The 27607-nt window shown below is 49.2% G+C and overlaps 1 protein-coding gene across 4 annotated transcripts in view; it reads left to right on the forward strand.

The window, feature by feature from the left end:
• NRP2 (neuropilin 2) overlaps positions 1-27607 on the forward strand; it is a 114257-nt gene that overhangs the window by 21854 nt on the left and 64796 nt on the right. For all 4 annotated transcript variants that reach the window (XM_044241398.1, XM_044241399.1, XM_044241400.1 and 1 more), the window contains exons 3-7: positions 12319-12500; positions 18469-18699; positions 20114-20269; positions 21914-22083; positions 23954-24109. In XM_044241398.1, coding sequence (XP_044097333.1) covers positions 12319-12500; positions 18469-18699; positions 20114-20269; positions 21914-22083; positions 23954-24109 — 895 coding nt within the window. The remainder of the gene's footprint in view (positions 1-12318; positions 12501-18468; positions 18700-20113; positions 20270-21913; positions 22084-23953; positions 24110-27607) is intronic.

The following is a 27607-nucleotide window of genomic DNA, read 5'->3' on the forward strand; positions in this document are numbered from 1 at the left end:
CCCTTATGTCCTGGGACAAACCCCCTCCGACCCCCCAGTTTAATGCCCGAACCTGGAAAAATCCACCTCTCCCTTTACTCCTACATAGGACTCTCTGAACACTGCCCAAGTGGAGGCGTGGCTTCAGCTGGACTGCACCTGAGTCTCCAGAAATCGAAACAGAGTGTGAGTTCTCTGGTTCAAGAAGTGCCTTGCACTCAGGAGAGAGCCTCACGTTGATTACTCATGACATTATTATAGATTTACTGCCTGCCCAACCACAGAAATATTCTGATTCCCCCAAGGAGCCAATGAGCAGCAATATTTTTCTGTGTTGCAACAACCCTACTAACGACAGAAACAGATCCCCCGGCAGGTACATGGTGCAATAAAATGGACAGCCCAGCTGACTCCAGCTCAGCCCGCGGCGGACCCCGGCACACCAGCCTTGACCAAGGACTCCACCCAGCAACTCTGCTGGCTGAGAAGTGGGAAAAAAACATCACAGATTGTTCTCCTCCTCCCACCAAGGTTAAAGAGCAGTTGGGACAACGGTTATTTTGGGGAGTTTGTTTTTAAATACACGATGTTGCAATCGCGACGCTCCAAACGCAAGCTTTGCGATGGAAGTCCCTCGTAACAATGCATTTTATCTCCTGATTCAGAAAATCACTTGAGGTTTTCTAATACACAATCCCACTTGTTCTGCCTCAGCCCTGGCACCTTCTCTGAACCCAGCTGTCCCAGAGGGCCAGCATCTTACCCCATGTAACTGCGTGTAATTCTCCCAGCTAATTACACCGGGTGAGAGACTTCAGAAATTCAGTGGGAGCTCAGGGTGGGGAGGGGATAAAGAGGAGGACGGAAGAGACCAAGTAAAAAAATTAGATTTTTCTTAAAAAGCAGTTTGTGTATTTTCCTATAGTCATGAGTCCTATAGCAAATACGATGTTCTCTTTGTTTTTTTCCTTTTTAATGGCAGGGGGATTGAAACCTTTGGATTAAGAGAAACTCAATAGATAATTTAATTCCATTCTTCTACTTCGGCCTGGATAAATCATCCCAGAAAAAAATAGATACATGTTAGCTGCCCTTGTCTTTCCTTCCAGAAAAGAGCTTCCATAATCGACCTTCATTATAAAACCTAGGGCCTCACAACTCATCTCAGTGATTGCAGAGTAGATGGTTGTATTTAATTTACATAATCAGAATTTTTTTTTTTTTTTCCCTAGAAGGAAAATCCCTGAAAAATGTTGGCTGGGTCAGAATAAAATTTTTAAAAAGAAGAAGAAAGAAAAACATGTGAACTGAGCTTAGGTTTGGGAAGCTATCAAAGGACTTCACATGATGAAAGAAATCCACATGATTTTTTTATGCTTTTTTTCCTACCTTTGTAATCAAGCATCTTGACAGTCTTACCAATATCTGTGTATCTATCTGTATATATATGACTGGGTACTACTGTTATTCCCATTTAACAGGTGGGCACACTGTGAGAGAGATCTCACAGATAGTAATAGTAATGGCTGGAATTGGAAAGCCCACCACCCAAAGCTGGCTTTCTCTGTCTGTGTCCTTGTACTGAGAGCTGTCACCCACTGTCCCCATACTTAGGTATTTGAGCCCTCTCTGATTTCCTTGGACATCTCTGACAAGTCTTTTCTTTCCCTCTTCCGTCTCTTACTCTTTTCTTTGCCTCTTCCTGCCGCGGGGTCACCTCCGGATGCCAGCAGGGCAGTCAAGGAGAGAGAGCTCTTTCTGGGACGCTCTGTCGACGGTCTCCGTCTGCCTCTCTGTCATCCACCTTCTACTCCACGGGTCCCCTCCAGCCCCCCCTCCCCATCCTCTTCAAATTCCCTGCCATTCCCCCACCGCCTCCCTGTGCAGCTGGAATCCGAAGATGGGAGGGCTAGTAATAGAGTGTCAGCGGAAGTAATTGATTCCTCACACACAGAGAATTCTCCTGCCTTCAGTGTCAATGGAGCTGAACCAGAGTCTTGGAGGTGAGCGAGACATGTAAACAGTCCATGGCTGAGCTGTCAGGGCGAAGCTAGACACACGGAGAGCGAGCGAGAGGGAGAACGGTGGAACAAATAATTGTTTTATTGGGAAGGAAAGGAGTAAATAATATTTCAGCCCAGGAATTGGCAGTTTGAAGGAGATGGTTGAGAGAGCCAGGAGCAGAAGGAATCCTGATGCAGGATTTAATGGAAGAGTTTTTCTTTGTCTCAAGGTAGGAGGTTTCGTCCTCACCCCGCCCCCCCTCCCATTATCATCATTATTATCATTAAAATAATTACCGTAACAATTACGGTTGATGAGACCTCGAGTTTATAGAGCACCTTTCATCTAAAAGTTCAAAGTGATTTATCTATGTGTCATCCCTTTGAGAGTGGTAGGAGGGTAAGAAAGTTTTTTTTGGTGTGGTTTTTTTTTTTTGGTCTTATATGCTGGGAAACTGAGGTCCAAGCAGATACCAGATTGGGTCCTGGCCTCGGGGCAGGCACCTAGGTTAGGCGCTGAGGCTGCTCTGCTGGGGGTCTCTACGGCCCTCCTGCCCACCAGGGCCCTTATACTTCTGTGGCTCTCCCAGCTTATCCCTGGCACTAGTGCTCCCTCCCTGGGTGCAGGGGGCCCCCCACCGCCACCCCCCCCAAGTCAGTAGCTCTGCAGCCAAGCAGCCAACAGCTCCCTGCACAAAGCAAAGGGGCTGCGATGCTATGGGATAAATAAAGGTCCTTCAAGGTCTGACTCACACTGCGTCCATCCTGCTCAGAGAATTGCCGCAATCTGGTTCCCTTTCTTGTAGAAGCTGCTGTCCTTTCTAGACATAGTTCTTCCTAGTCTTAGGGAGACCCCTGCCAAGAGAACCCAATATTCCTGAACGCTTGCTCCTTCTACCAACCCTCCACGCCCCCCCCAACCCCCCAACGCAAGAGATGCTGGCCTGTTCTTGCAGAATACAGGACCATTTCTGTGATGGGGAGAGGCGAAAGCTTGGCAATGCACCAGGACGGACTGGGCAGCCTTTGCTCCCGGTGCCGCTCGGGCGCCTTCACAACCCAGCCATCGAGGAAAGCACTGGTCACCCACTGCTGGCTGGAGAGGCGGAAGCTGTCCCAGCTGACTGGCCACTAAGAGCTGTATTCAGAATGTCCACCCTGGCGTGGCAGCAACCTTCCTGCTTGGTCATTAGCACAGGTCCATCATTTCCACAACTAACGTGTTTTTTGCACTATCGTGACAAGTCTGCCCTTGGCGCCAGGAGAAGCTCTGAGCCCTGTAACCTGAGGCTTGCAGTGAATGAAACCCAAGGAAAGGGCCCAGCACACCAGCCACATACTCCCAAATGGTCTCCTGCTTGGATTTCTGCAGGGTACATTTTTCAGGCAAGCTTTGTATTTTATAAATTTTGTTATGGGGGCTGGATGCCAGCAAAGCGGGACAGAAACATGACTGGGAGCCTGAATCCCTAGAAAAACGTTTTTCCGATGCACTGATTGATTCCCTGATGCCCAGTACGCCTCACTCCCAGCAGGCTCCCATTTTTCGGACAGATGGGAAGGTTATGATTTGCTCTCACAATTAGACCCTCTGGGAGCCGGGGTTAGCGAGCGCTTGTTCCAGAGGGAACCGTTTGCCCGGCCGAGTGTTGGGCTGCCAGCACACCCTGGCCCTGGAATGGTGTGCTCTCATTTCCCCTTAGTGGATGCCAGTTGCTTTCTGCCCCTTCCAACCAGCCCCGGAAGGCACAGAGGCATGAGCCCTGTTCCCATTTATGAGATGAGGCAGACTGAGGCATGCAAGCTGCACTGATCCAGGCCAGTATAGACCAGTCTGGCCTTGCTGGGCAGGGTTCACCTTCACCTCTGAGTGCCAGCCTGCTGGGGCACAGGCATGAATTATGGGCTACTCTTACCTACTTCCTACTCTGGTGTCCTTACAAAATGCTAACAAGGAGCCCTTTGAGCTAAGCGCAGAGAGTGAGGACTTTATAGGCGTGTGCCACAGATGGAAAAAAGACACAACCGTCATGCTGAAAACAGCCTGCCCAACAGCACTCAACCTCACATTGGCACTGGTCGCCCAGAAAATCCTTCCTTACATAAGCTAACACGTTCCATCCAAGCCGGCCTCCCGAGCGCTCACTGGTCCAGGAGTGGAACAGATCTGTGGCCTCAGGAATGCGCCTTGCTGGGGAGCCAGGTCAGTGGGGGAAGCGGTGTTCAGCGAGGGGCCGGGGGAGAGGAGCCCGAGGCTTTGTTGTGTGCCCTTCGCTCTCTGAAAGTTCACCCACAGCGAGACTTAGCAGACACCCTGTCTGCAGCGGCCTCCTTCCTCACGTCGCGAGGCGATCTTGGCAGCCTGCTCCGGCAGGAACAATGAGATCGGCAGGGCCCTCTCCATCATCCCGGGGCTTCTGCGGAAAACAACCAGCAATTATAAATAGACGTTATTTGTATTTCCATTTTCTTGCCTTCAAGGTTTTCTGGAATAATTCCTTCGGTTTGTTTTGGGTTATTTTCTTCGCATACTTCCTTTGCTTGGGGGGGGGGGCTCAGATTTCCTCCTTTCTGAGGCGCCGTGAAGACCCTGGCTGTGCAGGGATTGTGGATAAGCCCCGAGCATCAGAGACGGGTGGTGGGAAGAAATGAGGGAAGAAAAGGCAACTGCCAGCAGTCGCCATTAAAAAGGCAGTGGCGCCAACCCTGAGAGGCAAACCGATGCCGAGTCTTGGCCCGTTGGGGTCCTTGTAGTGATTGAGCGAAGAATAACAATAATGACAACAGTAATAGTACTAATAATGACTGACATTTATTTATTGAGGACTTACTATGTGCCAGGCACTGTACTGAGCTGTTGACACGCATTACCTCACCACAGTGAAGGAGGTCGACCCTTAGTTGTTCAAGACCCGCCAAGTCGTGGGGGGTGGGCTGGCGAGGGGGTTGGGGTGCAGAAGGCACGGGCTGTTCTGAATCCAGCATGGCGCTGGTTCTGGAGCTGGGGCTCAGAAACACGAGAGTGAAAGGCAATCTCAAAAACTCAAGCGACGAAAGCACTATTGATGGATTTGTACAAGGGGAGGATTTTTTTTAGAAACCGCCACCCCTAGCATTGAGGCTGGGGGGCATCGGAACCGTCTCTAACTTTATGACTTTTCATTCCCTCCTCCGTTTGATTCATGTGTATGTAACCCTTCTCTCCCCAACATCTGCCACCCTGCTTTGTAAAAACACAAGTGACAGGAAAAATAACCAGTGTGTCCCAGGGATGTTCGCAGGTATCTAGCGCCCTTCTGGGCTCGTGTGGACTTTCACAGTCCTGCCAACAGTCCCACAAGGTGGGGATCATGGTTATTTCCATTTTATAGATGAAGAAACTGAGACTTAGGTTCAGTGCCTTGCCTGCGTTTCTGCCACTAACGCGCGCTGGAAACAGCTGGGTCTGCCTACAAAGCCCGTGCCCCACACTTCTCAGAGGACACACCCGCTTATCGACAGATATGTTTCTGTATCACAGTCATTGAAGATTTTTTTTTTTTTTGGTCACAGACCTAGGAAAATGTGCGTACACACAAACGCACAAAATTTCTGCATTTGACTCTAGGGTTTCTCTCACCTACTGAAACTCTTCTGTGGGTCCTACTAGAAATCCACGGGTTGAAGAATATGTGCTCTAGATGATACTTTAAGAGCTTATAAATACACAGGATACTGTTTTCTCACTCGATGGACCATATGTTCACATATGGGTATATATGTGCTTATAAAAATACTTCACTTGCAAAAATTAATATGTTATCCCATCTGAACACTTAAAAGCCAGATTTCAACTGGGTGAGTCTTGAAACCATAGATTCCAAATCCGCTCACTGCTTCTATCAGTGATTTGTCTATTAATTTTGGCAAGTTTTCTAGGCTTTGTTTAAACGAAACAGCTAAATAAAAAGAGCAAGATTCTGCTAAGTCTCTAACGGGAACCAAGCAGTTTCTTTATACCCCGTACCTTCTGATGCTATTGTATGGGCACAATCTGATACTTTCACGGGATGGAGGTGAAGCCTGTAGGCCCAGGAGTGAGACCACCTGGGTCTCTAGTCCACCTCCGACCTATCCTTCTCATGGGACTTTGGGTAGGTCAGTTAGACTTTCTGAACCCCGGATTCTTCATCTGTAAATGGGTGGGAACCATAACAGCATGGGGTATATTCAATGAGGATTAAATGAAGTAATATCTAAAAGAGGGTCTAGCCCATAATAAATGCTTAGTAAATGGTTGGTATTTCTTTCCACTGATGTTCCCAGTGCTGTTCTAGCTTCTTCTTAAACAGGTGGCCCTGGTGAAAGGGAGAAATTCAAGGAAATGAAATTTGCTTCTTTAAAAAAAATCTGACCTGACCTTGACCTGATTTCTCCATCAAGGCTGGATTTCACTATTGAGCCAGAGACCAGTTGACCTGGCCGTGGGTCTGACTGAACCAGAGACTTGGGTGGGCCTCGTGCAGACCTGCCCACAGCCTCTTTGTGTCTCAGGCAGCTTCTTCCCTGCGAACTTCTATGTGACAGTGTTGTGTTTTCCTCCTCTTTTCCCTGCAGGTTTTAATGTAAGGATTAATAAGACAGTGTTTGTAGATGTCTTTGAGCTTCCCAGAAGAAAGGCACTCCAGGAGGTGGTAGATTCTCTGGCCTCCATAATCTACTCATGAAATATGGAACTTTGAAAGTGTGAGAAAAATCTCAAATCACTTTGACAGCATTTTAATTATAGTTGATTTGTTTGCCGCTAATAGTGAAAATGCTGTCAGCATGATTTGAGATGTTTCTTCCACTCAAAATGTTATATTTCATGTTTTCGAGTCATGAGGCAACATTTCGGTTTCCAGATAAAACCAGAATAGCTCAGTGAATGTGTTGGAGCACAAAGGCAAAGAGGAGAAAATGGACCAAATGTATCTGTCCCCTCGGGAAACATCATCACAGAGTGAATTCTTCCCGAACTTACCAACGGTAGGCCCCTCGTTCATTTGCTCACACCACAAAAAATAACAAGCCCCAGTCTATGCCAGCCACCATGGAAAGAGTAGAAATTCCGCAGTAAAAAGGCAAGGTCCTCGCCCTCGTGGTGCTTACTATGTAGTGAGGACACAGATTCCAAACAAATAAACAAGTATATTGACAAGACCTTTGTGAATGATAATAGCTATAAAGGCAGTATGAGGATGGCGAGGCAGAGAAGAAGGGTCTGAAATAGGGTGGTCAGGACAGGCTTTTCTGAGGAGGTGATTTTCGAACTGAGAAAAAGGAGAAAGCACCAACCACAGAAGAAGGTATCACAGACAGAGGGAAGAGACCGTGCAAAAGCCCAGGGGCTAGAAAGAGCTTGCCATGTGCAAAGTGTGAGGTCTTAAAAATTTGTGATACAAGTAGCATAAGAGGAGACATTGACTGGTTGGCTTCCAGACTTGGGGGTGGGGGGTGGGCATGAGTGCTGTGATGTGTAGACCCAAGTGTCATAGAATGATCACAGCCTTCTTCCCCAGAGCACCAAGCACTCCACCTGGGACAGAGAAATCTCCTCACAAGCAGCTCTAAGTGGCAGTCCTTCGGTGGCACTCCGGCAGGGTGGACATCATCTGGCCATTTGAGAAGGGCCTGGATGTCGTGAAGAATCTTCTAGCTCAGGCTCGGTTGGCTAACCCAGCCTTCGGGGGCCTGCTGGGAAGAGTCAAGCGTGGGTAGAGTTATGGAAACTAGAAAGCCTCTTTTCATGTTTGCCTAGTGATGAGAGGAAGCAAGGAGTCTGTTGCTTTTTCATACCTCTCCTGTGGACTCTGAAAATTAATTCCACCGTCAAGGTTCCCATGCCCCAAATGTGGGTTTGGGGAGAGAAATTAAGACTTTGAAGTCGAGGAAGAACGTACAGAAAACGTTCTCTAGACAAACGCTCGACATGCCGATGTCAGAATCTGTGAGGAGAAAAGTAAAAAGGCACCCGGGAGCCATTTTGGAGAGAAAGGAAAAAGGTAGGAGTGAAAATGGCTACTTCAGCTTAGGAAAGTAAATAGACGGCTAAAATAATAAAGGGTAGTGTTAAAGCTTTAGAAGGAATTTTTTCATTTGAGGGAGATTATGAATAATGAAATGCAAACACAGTAGTTAATATGTCCGTTAGCTGGTTTATGTTTTCTTCTGGAAGACGAATAATGTGTTCTAAGAGGAATGGCCTTTCAGGTTATCCTCCTTGGCTGTCGTTGGGGGTGAGCCCGGAGTTTGGACCCCAGATTCCTTTACCAAACAAATGCTGACTATCAGCTGCTCGATGAGGAGCCGTATTTATTCCAAGACCACAAACTTCCTAATCCCCCACGAGCTCTTCCAAATGAACCTGACAACACTGAAATTTCTAAGGAGATTTACTCCAGCTGTAGCAAATCCCTAATAATAAAAAATTTCCCCAAATGAGTCAGTCACACAGGACATAAATGAGACGTTCTGTGTGAAGTCAGTATGTCATTCAGTGTGTGCCCTTTATACCAAAAGCCCAGCTAGGAGACTGTGTTGTCCACAGGGCAAAGCCTGGGCACTGGGGGTTGGGGGAGAAGGTGTCAGCCACCAAGTTGTCACTGGGGGTCCCTTGCCTCTCAAGCAAACCTGAGAGGAAAAATGCAGTTTTTCTAAGAAGTTTAAGTAAGCCTGATTATTTGCTTCACAAAAGGATTTACCAGAGGGGTCCTTTAAATAACAAGCCCGGAACGAAAATTTATAATTCGATTGATGTGTATAAACCTTTTTCAAAAATGCATCCCTTCACTGTGTGTACGTAAATACGTAAGGATGTATTTGTAGCCACCGGCATTACAAAAAAAGGATTTGGGTGGTACATCCACGGAGTAAATTGAGGCAAGCTTACAGCCATGGCATTTGCTAGGGAGCCCAGCTTCGTCGCTGATTGTGTTAATCCCCTAAATTACTCCACGCGTGATTAGGCAACCAGAGAGAACCCTCCCCTCCTGGTGACCCAGCCAGTGGGATGTCTGGACCTTTTGTTGTCCTTTCTGGAGAAACAGGCGACACAAAGCTTGGAGATATCTGGTTATCATTTTTAAAAAAATACCTTCAAGTATTTTCTGGGTGTGGGCCAGGTCCCTGTCCCGGTTCTAGGTCACCCAGCGCTGTGACTGACTTAGTCCTCGCTACACTTCTGTGAGACACGGAGGGCGAGGCTAATGATGGTGATGACAGGAATCACATTTTCATTTGCCACATCGTGAGAGCTGGCTTCTTTTTCTCTGCGGTCCTACTCTGAACAAAAAAATCTTTCTTATCTTATGTTTTCTTTTATTCTATCGTGTACTGCTTTATGGGTTCTTGAAATCTGGTTAAATACACCGTTACATGAATTTCAGGTATAGGATATAGTGATTTGACAACTGGATGCGTTCCCCAGTGCTCACCACGATGGTGCAGTTACCATCTGTCACCGTGGAAAAAAAAATTCTTAATGGAAGCAGCTTTATTTTATATATTTGTGGCTGATTAAGAAATGGAAGCTCATTGTAAGCAATTCAGATAATAGAAAAGAACAAAGAAAGAAGTAGCAATTACCGATGTTACCATCCGTGTATCTCACTACTGTTAATATTTTAGTTTAGGTAGTCTTTCAGACTTTTTTCTGTTTATGTGTGCAAGATTGTGTGTGTATATATATGTACACACATATATACATAGGTATTTTAACACATTGCTTTTTAAAAATCCATTTTTTTAAACTAACAGTATAGCATGGCCATTTTCCTATAAAAACAAAATATCTAGACCTAAAACACTATCAATCCACTATAGCAGTAGAGCATTCTATTTTATAAATATACCAAAATTGATTTCCCCGCCTTCCTTTGTTGGACATTTTGATATGGTGCTGTTTATAAACGAAGTATTTTTTCACTTTTTTAATGCTTTTTTTTTTTATTATATCTACACCCACAAAGATACATATACATCTTTCTACAATTGTCTGATGATTTTCTTAGGAAACATTCCTAGCAGTGGAATTGCTGGATTAAAAAGTTTGTCCCATTTCTGCCAAAATGCTCTCCAAAATGTTATAACAGATGTTCGTTCCACTTACACTGCACTTTTACTCACTCGCTCTATTCACCTCAGAAATGGGTGTGAGGATACAACAAATCACGGCTGACTGACAACCAGGCTGAGAACTCACGCTCTATACAGATTATGTTGGTCACTTACATCTCACAACCACCCCAGGAAAAAGGTTCGAATATCCCTTTTTGGCTGTCATTTTCCCCATTGCTGAGGATCAGAAAGGTTAAGTAACTTGCCTGAAGTCACCCAGCTAATAAGGCCACATTGGGATCCAAACCTAGTTTTGTCTGCTTCTGGGATCAGCCAGGGCCTGGCAAGGGGCGGAGGTTGGGGGGTAGGGGTGAGCAGGACGATTCCATCCAGGTTCCTACATCCACTACTCACGTGAACTGGGTAATATCTGCTTCCTGGACACGGCTGGCTTCTCAACAGTGGCACGCCCTGATGGGACATCACCGTTAACTCAGCTGAGATTGACTGACTGATTAACAGTGCTTACCTCAGAGTGGAAATACCAAGGAGGGATTTTCCAGAAGGTTTGGGGAATTTCCTTTGAGAACAAACTATCTTTCCCCTTTTGTTTTGGAAGTGAGGAAGCACATTTTCGAACTGAGAGCCCTCTCCCAAATTGAAATCACAGATTCCCCCACCCCCACTGCCTTTCTCAGTCTGTGGCTCTCTCTCCAGAGCTGCTGAGGGGAGACCCGCCATCTTGTCTACACTAGACACACCAGTTTCTGTGATTCTTTTGACTGTAGGATTCCAGCCCTCTGGGGTCTAAGACTGAACTAATCCCGGCCCATTCCTTACACTTCCTTCACGGCCCTGTTCCTAAGTGGCTGTGCAGTCTGAAATATGGCTCCTGGGGGCTGCAGTGAGGCCTCGGGCCACTGAGGCTTAAATAAGCTGCTTGTGTAGGCAGCCAGCTCCCACAGACCCTGTGTGTGTGGCAGGAGCCTGCAGGCACATCCCAGGCAGGGTCGCTTCTCCCTCTCTTTACCCAAAAGAGAGAAATCTCTTACATGTTGTTTTAACAGTGTGCTGCAAAATAAATAAACAGAGAGGGAGAAGGAAGGGGATGGTTATCAGTAAATAGTGGGTACAGTGACCAGAAGTTTGCAGGGAGCTGGTGGGGAAGGACTCGCCCACCTCAGCTGCGGAGACAGTGCTAGTCACTGGGAGTCCAGTGAGGAGCACAGAGTTCTTGCCATGAAGATGGCCAGAACACACAGCAAGGCCCTGAATGTGTGCCTGTGCGGTTAAAATGGCGTCCTGCGGTGTGTGCGCCATCCTGCGAACCTAGCCAAGGATGTCTGTCTTTGACGAGTCTTCCCCAACCTGGGACCAGGTTGATTGTGTTTGAAATGAGCTCAGGCCTCCACACAGGGATGGCAGCCTGCTCTGCCTCTTGCCAAGGTTAATAGTTCTATGCTCCTAGACACTGGGTCCCCAGGGATTCACCCCCTGCTTTTGGAGAAAGGTTTTTATGGCCTTCTCTAATACGATGCTGATTCCTATTAAAAACGTGTTGTTGACTAGATGCTGCAGAGGTGAAATGGGTAGAGTCATCTCAAGGAGCGAGGGGGCCCACACACAGGAGTCTTTATCACTAACAGTTAAAGATAAGGGAAGAGAGGGTAACCCAGGAGGAAACTGAAACATGGGGGAGAGGGCAGGAAAGTAAACAGATCCCTCAGGAACGTCCCCAGTGTGCCTGGCTCAGTGCCTGGCACCTTCCTCATATCCTTTAATTTCATCTCCAACCCAGCCCTCTGAACTGGGTATTTTTATCCCCATCTTGTACAGATGAAGAAATTGATCTCAGAGGGGTTAAGTAACTTGCAGTAATGCAGAGCTAAGAAGAAAAGACTAAGATTCAGAGAGATCATGATGGAAATAAAAATGGTGCTTTGGAAGGAAGGAAAAGTGCTTGTTTGGAGATATTTGATAGAAGGATGCTGTGTTCTTATGTGGGCAAGAGATAAGGCCCTAAAATCTAGCCATCCACCGAGGCGCCCATTCTCTCCATGGCTTCAATAAGGCAATGCAGCTTCCTGTATCCAGGTCGATCAGTCTATAGAAAGAAGCAAACCTAAGTGGCCTTTATCAATATGAAACACCCCGGGGTCTAGAAAGGGCGAGCACAGGAGCCGGGGTGAGACAGTGGTCCCTTTCCTCTCCTGAGAGTCATCTTTGCTCATACGTGCCCCTTTGTACCAAACTCACGTAGGTATGACTTCATTGAGATTCGGGATGGAGACAGTGAATCTGCAGACCTCCTGGGAAAGCACTGTGGGAACATCGCCCCACCCACCATCATCTCCTCAGGCTCCGTGCTCTACATCAAGTTCACCTCGGACTACGCCCGGCAGGGGGCAGGCTTCTCCCTGCGCTACGAGATCTTCAAGACAGGTCAGTGTGGTCACGGGTGGAGAGCGGGATTCTGGGCGCGCTTGAGAAGATAGGGGCCTGCCATCGGTGTCTAGTTCTGGAGCACCGTCCAAGGGAGCTGTGTGATGGTTTCATGTGCGTAGTGGAAAGTTACATAAGTTGTTGGAGTTGGAAGAGGGGCTCAGGGGGACCATGGACACAGCCCCAGATGAAAAAGCGGGTTTAACTTATCCAGCTTGAGAGCGAGCCTTGCTTGGTTAGCGCTGGGCGTGCTCAGCAGGCAGACAAGCATTGTCTCTGGCACCGAGAGAGGAGGGAGCACCAATAAAATACACAAACGCTTTCAAAAAGAATTCGATTTTTGCGTGTGTTTAAAAATCACAGTAATCTTCATGGGAAAAAAGCAAAACTTGGTCGAACTTCCTCCTAATTACTTCATGGTTTAATGTTGCCTTAATCCAGAATTTCATGGGCAGAAGGACATAATCTTTTCAGTGTTTAGAGTCTCTAAAAGATCTTACCAGTGGGGTCATACAGTAGGTTTTACATTCGCATGTGGTTCGTCCGAATTCCCCTTGCCGACCCATTTTACCTCTTGTGCCTGTTGGACCCCGACTTTCTAAATGCCAGGGTAAATACCTCCTGAAAAGCCATCAAAAAGGTAGTAGAAAAAGAGACAGCACACTGCACTTACTTTAAGGTGACTGCCTGCTTTCCACTAGGCCCCCCTTCGACTAGTTTAGGCTCTGAGAACATGGGTCCCTCCTTACTTCCATAACCGGACTGACCTAACTCTTAGTCCCAAGTCTCTGGTTCAGTATCTACACTGACGCGCTCCGAGCAGCGTGCCGGGCCCTCCTGTGTGCGAGCTCCTTATCTTGAGACTGAGCAAAGTGCACCCCCCAGCCCCCCTCTCTACCCCCGGCCTGTTCCCCACCTCTCAGGCTCTCACCATCTACCCGTGTGGCCCCTCTGAGCCTCTGTTTTACAACTCGTGGACGGAGTCCTGTACAAGGGGAGGCCGTCCACTTTGTCATCAAGAGACCCAAGTCCGGCGCCTGTTGGGTTCAGTGTAAGGGGCCCTATTCATATATATTTTCTTTTCAATAAACAGTTCTTGAAAGGAAGTGGTAGCTGCCGAAAGCACTTTTTATATCCACTCTGTCTAAATATTTGTCAGATTTGTCTGCCTGAGAGCAAGAGCGTAGAATCCAGTGAAGGGGCAGGCCCGAGGGAACTGCGTCCAGCCATCATCGAGCCAGAGTGGGAGCGCAGACTGTGCCGGGAACAAGTCCCAAGAAGGCCCGTCTGTCATGGGTCATCACGCTCCCAACCACATGAGGTCATAGGGACCGGCAGTCTGGTGAGAGGCTCCTGAATGCCTCTATCCGTATTCCCTAGAGTCCTGTATAAGATTCCGATGGGTCATCCACCAGCTCAGCTGGAACCTTCATCGTCCCCTCTTCTGCAGAGGGGAGAGAGAAGATAGAAAGGAATAAAAACGGGATGTTTGCCCTCTTCTCGTGGGCAAACAGGTGTGCAAACCCTCCCATGTAACAGACATGCAGCAGATGTCGTTGGATGAACGTAGGTAAATAGTTACATAAACCGAGAAGAAACTATAATATAAGGCAATAGGAATCAGCACCGAGGAGTAGAATTAACATGATCGGGTTATGAGAACGAGGGCTCCATTGAGTGGCTTAGCAAGCGGGGGACCTGGGAAGTCAACTCCATAGCCAGGTCCCCAGGGCTAACGCCGCCACTCCGCTCCCCTGTGCGGACAGGGAACGGAAAGCAGCTGCAAACAGGGTCTTCTGGGGAGCTGGCGCAGGGACATCACAGGAAGGGTGAGCAGGACCCTTGAGCTCATCTCTGTTTCGTGCTTCCTGACTTAGTATTTCCCAAAGGATGGTGCCATATTCTCCAGAAAGTTGCAGAAGGAGTGAATGCTAACCCTCTCCACGATGCACATTTGCAGGGATGAGGGTAAAATTTAAAACGCACGAGAGGGTAGTGTAACAGAGCACTGCTGTGTTGAGGACCGCTAGTCTGTGGATGCCTAACGCAGGAACTCCAGCCGTGGCAGGCGGCTTGGCATGGAGCAGTGGGGCAGCCTGCTTCAAGGACTAGGACGGCCTAAAGAAGGAGAGAGATTCCTGCAGTGGGACACAGCCCCCCCGACAACGGCCGCATTTCTGGGGGAACCTAAGAGAGAAAACGAGAACCCAGTGCTGTTCTTGGGGTCCACTGTCTCCTGCCACCATGCCTGTCTGCGAGAGCAGCTCTCGGCATGAAAATCGACCCCGTATACCATGCGTTAGGTGTGTGGGCTGCACGGTTCAAAGCTGAGACGTCTCGAAGGATGAGCATTCCTCCAGGTGCCATGCCCTCCCTGCCCCCACATTTCCACGGTCGGAGTCCTGGAAGAAAATACACAAAGTTGACGTCACCCACAGAACATGAAAGAAATGTGTGAACATGCCGCGGAGATCCAAACAAACACAGCTATGTTTGCTAGTCAGATTCATAGAGAAAGAAGGGGGACTGTAAACACAGATACACAAGCTAACCCTCCTGAGGACCAGGGAAGCCTGACGGCGCATCGCCCTGGCCAGCGTCAGCTGCAGAATTCTCCTGACAGACGCAAACCCCCAGCTCGGGTCTAGACGGGGGGCATGTGGCTGGAGTGGGAGGTTCCTGTCTGCCCTGAGTGAAGTGGTTTATAAAAGAGTCAACATAATACCAGACTGTCCACGTGTAAAAGAGCAAACCAAAACGGCTCGCAAACTTAAAGGATCTCAGATTGCCCAGTCCTAAGCAGAACGGAGAAAGGAATTTTAAAATGACTTTAAAAGTAACACTGGACGCTGCATCACCGGAAAACATGGGTTTTTTGGTTTGTTCGTTTTCTGATACTCGTTTGACCAAAGTTCAAGATCAAGTTTTCTTTCCTGGTGTCCAGTGACATTTCAGAAACTGAAAGCCCTGGGGTCATTCACAGACAGAGAAACCCTAGCAAGTGCCCTCTAGTCCTACTTCTTGAACTGAATTCACCTTTCAAGGTCAAGCAGAGTCCCAATGGGACAAATCCACCACGTTTTAAATAGCTTTATGCAGATTCGCCTTTCGCTTGCAGGGTTATTGTAACATTGACAGTGGGAAAACACGGAGGGGGCGTTTTTCACACCAGAGTCCTTTGGTATGAAATCATTTACTGCAGCCGAAATCCCCCAGCTTGCGTGGACAGCCTTAGCATGGAGTGAACTGGAGTGTTTGTTGACTGAGCTATTTTTTTTTTAATCTTTAGTTCTTTTTTTTTTTTTTTAAGATTTTATTCATTTATTTTACAGAGATCACAAGTAGACAGAGAGGCAGGCAGGCAGGGAGGGGGAGAAGCAGGCTCCCTGCTGAGCAGAGAGCCCAATGCAGGGCTCTATCCCAGGACCCTGGGATCATGACCCGAGCCGAAGGCAAAGGCTTTAACCCACTGAGCCACCCAGGCGCCCCTAATCTTTAATTCTTTTACTGCATGGCAGAAAAGAATCTTGGATGAACTAGATGTCTACAAGATTCCACTTTTGTCCCAAGATGGTCCTCAGACCTCCTCTCCAGTCACTCTTCAGCTCCTGCTTTCCGACACTTAACCCACAGTCCAGACTCTGAGTGGCACAATTAGAGATGAAGGTACCCCTGAGATGGACAAGTGTGATTGTTCTGCATAGAAAGGATAAAACTGTTTTTTTTCCTCGTTTAAAATAAGCCAGAGGATATACCCATGTATAGCCATGTGTCAGAGAGAGATACACACTCTTTTTGGTGGTTTTTATTTGTTCGTTTCGCCTTAAAGATATCATTTGGAAAAATTCTGACCACCCAAATGCAGGACTCTAACCCTGAACCCTGGAAACAGGCTCCGGGGTCTCTCTCAGGCTCACTAGGAGTCCAGTGTGGAAGACTTGGTCCCCTAGGGATGGGAGGAACCAAAGAAAGATTCCACCAAAAATTCCCCACTCCCAGGGAGATGGGGATTCCCCTGGCCTTGAAAGGGAATGACAAGAGAGCAAACCCAAAGAGGGAACATCAGGATGCCTTTTCTAGCTCCGAAAGCAAGTCGTGGAGAGAGAGTTAATTTCCTCTGGCTAAGTGACCCACATGGAGAAGGCCGCACAATAGCAATGAACACTAACCTTTTCAAGATTCTTCGCAGCCCTTCCAAAGTCCTGCCAGCTGGCTTGGCTTTGCCCAAGCGCCTCATCCCGGACCATTGAGGAGGCCTTTCAGAGTGTGAGGCTTGACAGTAAACAAAGCTGGGGGCTCGGCGGTAAACACACTGGGGAAAGACCGGCCCCGCTCAGCCCTGCGGACCTGGTTGCCCACGGGGCCGCCCTGCCCTTGACAGAGCACAGAGCCTCCGAGGGGCAGATGTGTCACTTAGGGAGCGTTTAGAACCCTGGAAAGGTTAGCTCTTGCCCCAGCGGGCACGGGGTACCCCCCTGCCAGGGCAGAGCGCTGGTCGGAAGGGCGGAGGGCACAGATGGGCGGGTCGGGATGTCGGGATTTCTGTCTGATGCGAAAGGAAGTTGTGGTCCCCCTTCGCCCACTTCTTTGCACGGCCCCTTTGCCAAGTCCGACCCTCGCGCCTCCCAGAGAGCTGTTGTCGATACGGAGCCCTGCGGAGGGGCCTGCCGCGGGAGCCGAGGACGAAGACATCGCTGCGGGCGAAGATCCGTGTATTGACATCACACAGTTCTGTTGCAGTGGGATCCCCAGAGGACACCTCCTGCCAGTAAACACCTGGTTTATCGAGTATTTCTGTATTTTTCCTTCATATTTCGAGTGCCTGTTATCCTCCTCATAAACCCTGCTACCTTTTTTTTTTTTTTTTAAATTTTTAAATCAGAATACAGTGAAATCGATTGTGACAGTCCAGCCTTCCAATGGTACCATGGATTGGTATCGCTTCTGGCCCCGACTGCTCCGTGGGCCGGTGGCCTGGGCTGCAGTGTCCCGGGACCCTCCAGAGGCCCGTCCTGGCTGAAAACCCATGAGGCGCCTTTTAATGGGACTCTACCTAGACGCATTCCCAGATCTGGTGGCTCTAATCCCCTTAGAGCTCCCACTGCCATCCAAGCCTGTACCGGGACGCGAATGTGTGCCGCATTTAATAAGAAGGCCTCCCGGAGTCCCAAGGAAACAGCCCCAAGAGCTTCGGAGACAAACAAGGCCCTCCCCACCACAAAGGGACCAGAAGCCTTCCAAATGTCAATACACTGGCGCATTTTTCCAAACTTGCCGCTAGAGCGGCCTTTAACATCCCCGACGCCCTGCTGTGATCCACCAGCTACAAAAGTCGATTGTTCATTGTCTGGCCACTACAGAGCAGCTCGTTTTAATATAGTCATGACATGAATGAGACCCGAGCGCCCCTTTGCCCCTCCCCTGAGGCACCTTGGATCTTGGAGGGAGAAGGGGGCACTTCGTTGGCTCTGGTACAATAGGGGCTAGTGTTGAGGTCAGCAATAAATAAGGGGGGACATTGTTTTCCTTGCTGGCAATCAGCAAGCCTTCCTTAAGGATTGAAATAACTTACATTTCTGGAGCAAGCAGCTGAGTAATTGAGAAAGAAGACTCTGTTCCTCTTTCCAAGAGACTCTCTCTCTCTCTCTCTTTCTCTCTCTCTCTGTATCTCACACACACACTTCTTTCTGACCCCCCACCACCACTCCCCAACGCCTCAACTGGTGCTCTCGCTCTGTTACGTAGAACACGCCAGCACTCCTCCCCTAATTTCTCTCCTCGAGAGAGTCTGGCTTAAAGGCTTGAGACGTGGATGTGAAGAGTATGTTTCTTCAAGGGCCACTCCAGTAGAAACAAAAACCGTGTGAGGAGGGGGGATCGGGGCTCCAACACTGAACTAACCCATGTGGCATTGAAGGAGGGCCTCTTCTTTTCTTCCCTTCATGGTCCAGTTCTCTTTTACATACAGGCTCCGAAGACTGTTCCAAAAACTTCACAAGCCCCAACGGGACCATCGAATCCCCCGGGTTTCCCGAGAAGTACCCGCACAACTTGGACTGCACCTTTACCATCCTGGCCAAACCCAAGATGGAGATCATCCTGCAGTTCCTGACCTTTGACCTGGAGCACGACCCGTTGCAGGTGGGAGAGGGAGACTGCAAATACGACTGGCTGGACATCTGGGACGGCTTCCCGCATGGTGAGTGATGCCGCCGTCACGAGGCGTTTCTCTGTAGCTTCGCCTTTGCCTGTGAATGGCTTTGGTGACAATAAAAAGAGAGAACAAAGGCTTCAAAGCTCCTTAGGGTTTGTGTATGACCCATGATGACTTTCTTTCTTGTTTTTCACCAAGGATGATTTCAGAGAAATTGCAGAAAGGCAGTTTCCTTTCTTGGAAATACTAATTTGGAGAAGGCTAGGCGGAGACTGATCCTGGATGAGGATGAGAAAGCCTATCCGTAATGTCCTCTTCTGCCCCAGGGTGTCAGGATTTCCATAGAAAGTGACTCCGTGACCACCCTTTCTGCCCAAGTAGGATGCTAGAGCCACACTAGACCTAGATCTGGACTAGATCTGGATCCTGGCTCTGCTCTGAGGCAGCTCTGTAAGCCCGGGCAGCTCACTTAAACCCTGCGTCCTACCTGTATAAATAAGCTGCTTTCATCATCATCATTATTATTACTATGATTTTACTACTATTAATTAAAACAGGCATAGATGTCAAAAAGCTGTATCACCCAAGGCCAGAAGGAGCCGGTACTTCTCAGCTGGCATCCAGCGTAGGTCTTCATAGTCCGTCTCGGACGAGATGAGAAAGCCACTCGTTCACTTCTGTAGTGAGCCTCAGTGTTTTACACTGAGAGGGAGGCGTGATGACTGAGCAGTTTCATTTCCTGAGAAGAGCATAAGACAAAGTCAGAAAACTTGGGTTCTGAATCTCAGCTCTTCTTTCCAAAGTCACGTGACCTTTCAAACCTCAGTTTGTTCTTCTGTAAGTTGGGTGTTATAATGACACTTTCTGGCCTGTCCCCAGAACAGAGCAAGAGAAGAGAATGAGGCCAAGTCAGGGAAAACACAGTTGCCCCTTGAACAGAGAAAAAAAAGTACAGTCGCCTCTTGAACAACGCAGGGATTCAGAGGGCCGGTCGACCATATAGCCAAAAATCCACACATGCCTTCTGACTCTCCAAAACTTAACTGCTAAGAACTTACTATTGACTGAAGGCCTGACCAATAACATAAATACACATATTCCGTATGTTATATGTATTATATATTGTATTCTTAAAATAAAATAACCTAAAGAGAAGAAAATGGTATTAAGAACGTCATAAGGAAGAAAAAATACATTTATAGTACTGTATTTGTCAAAAAAGAAAAATCCATGGGTAAGTAGGTCCATGCACTTCAAACCCATGTTGTTTAAAGGTCAACTGTATTTTTTAACGTACAGCAAAAATATGAGACAGTGTCCTTAGAACCTATCTTTGGTCATTCTTCTATACCCAAAGAGTGCTCTGTGGAGTGACTTCGATTGTGGCAAGGGTGACTGCATTGAAAATGGAGTTTGACATTTCCATTTCTACTGACCTGTTTTTGTCCTGCCTGTCTAGTTGGCCCTCTGATTGGCAAGTACTGTGGGACCAAAACCCCCTCGGAACTCCGCTCGTCCACAGGGATCCTCTCCCTGACTTTCCACACGGACATGGCGGTGGCCAAGGATGGCTTCTCTGCACGCTATTACCTGATCCACCAAGACCCACCAGAGAGTGAGTTGGCCGGTTGAGAACTTCTGTCCTCTCCTTCCTTCAGGGCTGTGAGATGTACAGTGAAGAGAGGGAAATTCTCCAGAATTGATAGCAGCCTCTGAATTCAGGGAACGGGGGGGGACTATATCCTCTTGCTAGACAGAGATTTGTAAGAGTCGAACAAATGTCGGCCGGGTACTCATTTCTTTAGAAAGTAGGTATGTGTACCAAGAATGAGTTATTCCCAGGGAAAGTCACGGGACCATCTCCCACTTCAGTTTTCTCATCTGTGAATGTGAGGGAGGTGAGTTAGGATATCTACATAGGGTCCCCTCCCCGGGCTAACATTTTTTGAGCTTTGCTCCCTCTGTCAGCCTCAGTGGCCACGGTCAGAAAACTGAGCCATTTGTAAACCTTCTTCATCTATGTATTTTACATTGAACATCACTGGCCCTGGGTAGAGTTTGTTTCACTAGACTGATACATGCTTGGACTTTGGCTTCATGCTCATGGGCACACACTTTCCAAGCTTCTGCCTTGTGCCAAGTACCTTGCAAAGCTTCGAGTGTAGCTCTGACCCCAGCTGTCTTTGAAATGCCCATCTAGACCTTGAGTCTCCTGCCTCCATCCACATCTACTCCAAACTCCATCTTCAGATCAGCTCCTCTAGGACACGTGCTTCAGACGTGCTGCCTTTACCCCCCTAGAAACCCAAGTGATAACTCTGAGTCCTAAAGACATACTTTAAGGATTGGAGCTGGGCAAATCCTGTCCCGGTTGTAGAAGCTTACCATGTGCGTACCCACAGACACGGCAGCCCGGCCAACTGGAAAGGCGATGGGTTTTGTTCTGGGTTTTGCTTTCGTTCTTCCAAGAGCTCATGAAGATTGAGGGACAGGGAAACAGTATGGCACCAAGAGGTGCCCATGGCCAACACCGTCACAGAGTGACTCGAGAGTGGGTTTGATACTTGAAAAAATTGCTGGGCTTTATCAGACACCTGCACACGCAGATACTGACCAGTGTCTGCCGTGTCCCTGGGAAGGACGGCCATTGCACTAATGGTGCAGAGCCAGAGTCTGGACTTCTGGGTCCATTTGCCCAGGCGGAGGGGCACAGGGGAAGAGAGTGGCGTGGCTGTGCTCCCGGAGAAATGTCCCGAAGTTGGGTATTCACTGCTTTGCAATGCCGGTCTTCTGTGCCAGAATGCAAGACATTTGAGTGAAAGAGAGAAGCAGAAGGGCCTCCTGGGTGTTTGTGAAGAAAGCAGGCTTCCCACGATGTATCAGCCCACCCAGATTGCCATGAGTCTGTCACACGTTTACCTGTATTTCAGTTACGGTGCATCTGGCGTCTGCGAGCGTCTGTAGCCTGAAGCACCGACAGTTCCTATACTTGAGACTGTATTTTTAATTTGTATGATGATTCTTATTTACCCACAGCCTGATTTCTTTTAGGCCCAATTTAGTTTCTTTTTAGGCCCAGAGGGGTTGTCAAGCTCCCTGAGTTGGCAGAGTTATTTTCAAAAGGCGGGTGTGTAATTAGGTCTTTAAGATGAGGGAGTTCCTGCAAGGACTTGTCCCTAGAAGGGAGCAAAATTAGGGAGATCCCAGGAGTTTGAGGTCGAGAGACGTAATCCTGCCCTTGACCCTCTCCCTTCCCCAGACTTCCAGTGCAACGTCCCTCTGGGAATGGAGTCCGGCCGGATTGCTAATGAGCAGATCAGTGCCTCCTCTACCTACTCTGACGAAAGGTGGACGCCTCAGCAAAGCCGGCTCCATGGCGATGACAATGGCTGGACCCCCAACTTGGATTCCAGCAAGGAGTACCTCCAGGTATGTACTCAGATACCGCACGGTGTGCCGCGTGTGGGTGGACTGGTGGGCGCGGGAGGTGGCTCGGCTGGAGCGGACGGAGGACACAAGGAAAACACACACAGCCCATCCTCGACAGCTCCCTTCATTCATCCATCCAGACACATGCATGTTCCAGGCACGGAGAGACTCAGCCAGGCGCTGTGCTCACTGCTGGGATCAAAGGATGATAAGGCAGACCCTGCCACCACCCTTGTGAAGATTACCAGGCTTTGGGGAAGTTGTTTGGCCTGGGCGCTGTTTGCCTCTTCAAATAGCTATCCAAGGAACATTCTATAAACAGTTCCAGATCTTCCTCATTCTTGGCACAGGGAGGCATCAGAGACTCGGTCGGGGGAGGGCGTTTTCCTGAGGGCAGACTTGTTGAGTCGCCAGCTGAGCATGGCAGCTCCTCATGATCTTTGCTGTTCGGAGGGAGCCCTGCCAGGAAGGTTTTGCACATAGCGATCAGAAGAACACACGGGAAAATGTCACCACCGGGAATGCAGCTCTGGTTGCCCAGATGCTTTGCACCGTCTTCTCAAACTATTGTTCGCTTTCCTTCTGAGTGAGCCTTGCAGTGTATGTTGAATCCTCCCCACCCTGAAACCGTAGACCGGTCTGGTTCGCATCCCCCAGCAACAGTGGGCTGCTAGGTCCATGCTAGAGCCATGACTGCTTTTATGACACACACCAGACAGCCTTGGGACCCACTGACAAGCGGTCCTAGCTCTGATGTGACCCGGTGGCCTCCGCTCTGCGAAGGATGTGGCAGAGCAGACAACAGGACAGGGAGAAGTACCCCTTAGAAACTTCCAGGCAGTCCGCAGAGGTTCAAACAGGGCAATCCTAAGGCCATTTGTCACTATCTCTTCTCTGCCTCTCCAAAAACCCTTCTCATCCTGCAGAGCTTCCAGAACGTTCTCCTACATAATCAATGTTCCATTGATTTCACTCCTTATTTTTGGTCCTCAATCATAAGCTTTCTCTTGTTGCCCTCCAGCTGTTTATAGTACACATATACAGCACGGCCTACCTCTTTTGAATTCACTATTATGCTGAGCACATATTAAGTACCAATAAATGCTTCCTGAATCAAATTTTACCAGGGAGTGCTGGCTCAGTTAGGATCAAGGGGGGTTGTCATTAAGAAACACTGCAGCCGGCAAAGGAATGACATCCAGCAATTTCCAAATGGGTTTAGTGTTGTGGGAAGAGAGGTGCCTCAAAATGTGGGCCATCTTCCTCACTGAGCAAAAGGTCAGGACTTGGTGCATAAGCCTAATTGCTTGGGCAGACTCTGAATGCCCTTTGACCCTTCGGTGACCCGAGTGACTGACTACACAATGGAATGAGGGACCGAGGGAAGGAGGGGGAGGCGAGGCAGCCCCAAGCTGAGACGTGGCAACCAGAGTGTCATAAGTGGATTGGACTGGACCGGACTGCAGTGGGGTGGACCGGATTTAACCATTGTTCCTTTAAATAGCATCTGATTTTACGAGGCAGGGAAGGCTGTAGTTCCGTAAGAAGAGGTCACAGTTCTAGATGTTCGAGGATCCCTTTAAGGTAAACTGAATATGGTCGGTTCAGATTTGCAAAAAAAAAAAAAAAAAAGGAAAAAAGGAAAAACCATCCAGTTACCATTTCAAAGGGATCCAATGTAGGGCTAGAGAAGTGGAGTGTGACCCTCCGGGCTGGAACGGCGGACCTGTACCGATCCCTCTGATTCTGGTAGCTCACACGGGCACGAGCTGCAAGCTAAGTAGGACAGTTTTGTCCTTTGAAGGAACAGCAAGAGGTTGCCTCCTGTCGGGAGCCATGGGTCCCTCATCCCTCCTCTCCTCGTCCTCAGGTGGACCTGCGCTTTCTGACCGTCCTCACAGCCATTGCCACGCAGGGCGCCATTTCCAGGGAGACGCAGAATGGCTACTATGTCAAATCCTACAAGCTGGAAGTCAGCACGAACGGGGAGGACTGGATGGTCTACAGGCATGGCAAAAACCACAAGGTAACCCCATTTCCTCTCCTCTCCCCCTCCCCCCCGGAAAGACATGCTGGGGTATGCAGGAGGCTGGGGACGAGAGCAGCTGCCAGGTGACCCCCCAGAGGGGAGGAGGCCTTGCTTGGTGAGACTCAAGTAATTGACGGAGGCATGGGAGGCGGGGGCCCTGAAAATATTCTTTCTTCTCCTAAAGTGATTGGAAAACACTGTTTCTCCCACCGCCTGGCTGCTGTGGTGTGTCGCACCGCAGAGAGAGAGAGAGAGAGTGTGTGTGCATGAGCTCGCGCAGTGCTCTCTGACTGCAAATGAAGGAGAACATGTGTCCCCCGTCCGCGCCTTCCCGTACAGGATTCATGGAGCATTTATGGCCTGAGTCCCTTCCCCATGCTGGGTTAACAATCACAAAACCACATGAAACTGTGGTTCAGGAGTTACCGAGGTCTAGAAATGAAAGGGCACAAATCCTGAGAGGGAATCACAATGTCCCGAAGAAGAAAGAGGACAATAAATAATGAGGAGAAATTCAGTTTGCCGGGGCTGGGATCTGAACCGGCAGGCACGCTAGGCAGCGAGGCATTGAATTCTCCCGGCTGGTGCCTTCAGTGTCCGTGGCTCCCGGAGGTGTGTCCGCGCGGGAGATGCGGGGCTTTTGTGGTGCACATGAATGGGTGTGGGGCGCTCGGCACATGGCGGGGGGCTCATCGGGAACGGCTAGTGGTCTAGCCTGGGCCAGGGGCAAACTCTGTCACCTGCCGGCTCCTAGCTCTGGGAGGACAGTGCCCGTCCTTCCCCAAAAGGAAGCAGGGACAGGCAAAGGGACCCTCCTCTTTCGGGCTCCCGTTCCGCCGGGCCCCTGGCCTGTTGTGTCGGGAGGGAGCAAAGTGGGACGCATGTGACCAAACCAAGAGAGGCCGGAGATCCTTTCCAAACACAGCCTCCTCGGCTCCTGCCACGGTCCCCAGGCGGCTTGCCCTCGCTGGCGCGACTGGAAACGTTGGACGGAGAAAAAGCAGAACTGTGGTGTCGACACTAATTCACTCGGGAAGTGTGAGTTTTTAAAGCAGTGGGGTTTTTTTATTATTATTATTAAAATCGCCATAGTAACATGGCACCATTCATCTGAAAATCACGGCTTCTAGATATTACCAGGTATCTCTCTCTCTCACCCACGTGCACACACACACACAGTTTCTTCATTTCACAGATGAAAAAGGGAGGTATTTCACAATTGAAAGCCCTCCACACCTTGACGTGGTCGGCCAGGTCTGGCTTCTCATTGACTTCTTGTGTTTCGGTTGCAAATACCCCTTGGCAAGGGCAAAGGCTGAGTTGGCACTGGCTGTTAGGGGCAAGGGACCGGGTCCTCGTCCTCCTGGCGCTTTCCCATGCCTTCTCTCCCCACCCACCCTTTTCTGTAAGAAACTGGTAGACGCTGGAAAGAACCTCTGCCAGGCAGGCGAGGGCCAGGGCTGAGGAGGGGTGGGTCCTGGGGGAGAAGGAGGCAGCTCACCTGACTGCCTCCCTGTCCAGGCTCAGTGACTAAGCAGTGCTGGCCAGAGGGATACTGTAGCATAAGCTGATTTTAAAAGCACGCAGATGGACTGAGATGCTATTTAAAACACTATTTGTAGGAAATCTGCTTTTGGAAATACCTTAGCACTGCACATTTTGACAGAATGCTGTCTTCCCTGGCTTTATCCCTGGTGTTCGTTCTGCGGAGAAGATATTCCTGAGAATTGAATTTAGCTTGCTGGTCTCCTTTGGAATCATTCTCAACTTTTTCATATTAGATAGATCATTCTTTCTCTCACCTCCCCTTCTCACCCTCGGCCAGATTTCTCTCCCCAGGTGCCAAGGGGTAATTCCCTTTTTGTTTTATGGTTGTTTGGCTTTTTAGTGATCAGTCCTGCCCACGTGAAAAAAACACAGAGGCTGAGGAAAAACCCTTTTCTGTCCCCCATTAGATATTCATTCTCTGGCTACCTAGGAGGCAGGAGAACGGAAAGCCTGGCAGTTAGGCGTTGCCCCTCCCCTCGCTCCCCTGCCCCACTGCAGGTGCGTGGGCCATGAGGGAGACCCGCCCCTCCGCCCCTGCGGCGTGATCTCCGCGGCTCCTTCATGAGCAGATCGCTCTCCCAGATGTCTGTATCTGATGTGCAGATCCCGCACGGCACCGTTCGTGGAGCGTCAGCGTGGCTCTCTGGTCTGTTCGGGTTGAAATAGTTGAGTGAACCGTGCCAAATAGATTTGTCAAGTCTGCTGCAGTTTGATTTGATGCCATGAAGGGGAGGCGGCTGAGGAGGGGAGCTGGGGGCCGGGGAGGGGAGTGGCTTCGCCTGCGCCGTCTATGCTGGACGCTACCCCTGAGCTTCTCTTTGTAGCCACTGGCCGGCGGGCGCTGTGCCAAGCTAACTGGTGCTAGGTGGTGGGCTTGAGAGCACAATTCCGACAGCAGGACCTGTGAGCAAAGCAGAGTGGAGGTAGAGGCGGCAGCGGGCTCCGTTCCGCCACGCAGGGGGAGGGTTTGCAGGCACAGGGTGTGAGGAGGGGATGGTGATGTTTGGGGCAGAGATGCAGGAACTTGATTTCAATTCCCTGGTCACTGTCAACACCAGTGCTTTGTCCCAAAGACCAGGGAATTGGGGAAATCGGAGAAAAACAAGATTAATGAGTGCTCATGGTGGTGGGGAATGGCTATGCTATTTCCTTGCAATACACTGTTTACAACGCGGACCCAGGCTGGGCTGCGGCAAAGCCTGGGCCGAGGTGGGAGTGTGGGGGGAACAGCTTCCTTCTTGTGACCAGAAAGTAAAGAAGACTAAGGAGCTCTTTTCCAGCTTCCCCCCAGCCTGTGAGCAGCCTTGTCTGTCTGTACCCAGCAGGTCACGGTGAGGTTACCTCTGAAGAAGGCATTTGAGTATCATAGCGGGGGTTGGGGGGGTGGGGGGTGCAGATTGCAAGCATCCTCCTGGCAAAACACGGCCCATTTACGCAGACCACATGTACAGCACATCCCCAAACCCTTATCCAATTACACACGCCATAAATATGGAACCTATGATTTTCCTATAGGGTGGGCCCTCCTTATGCATATTTATGTCATAACCACAAGGCAGAGAGCTTGTCCGCCTGATGGAGCCCATATCCAGCCCATGTGCTCCCCTAGATTATACAAATGGCTTCACATATATTTCTTTAGAAACCACAAGCAGAAAACTACTGCTTTTGATTTCACCAGCTACATTAACAACACCCTAAACATAGACATAGTGTTGTAAATACAGTATTAGAAGGTTCACGTGTGTGTCTGTAATTATGGGCACAGTTATGTACACACAAGGGATGGGAAGGGCAGAGAGAAAAACGGGAGTAGCTGGAGGCTGGAGGCCTTGGCCAGGACCCTGCTCACCTCTGAATGGCTAGTTCTCTGTGTGTGCGCCGGACGGAATGAGGCCAAGAACAAGGTCAGGACCGGGGACAGAGGCCACTGCCCTTCTCTGTGGA

Source organism: Neovison vison, chromosome 3, assembly GCF_020171115.1.
Source record: "Neovison vison isolate M4711 chromosome 3, ASM_NN_V1, whole genome shotgun sequence".
In the NCBI taxonomy this organism is placed as follows: Eukaryota; Metazoa; Chordata; class Mammalia; order Carnivora; family Mustelidae; genus Neogale; species Neogale vison.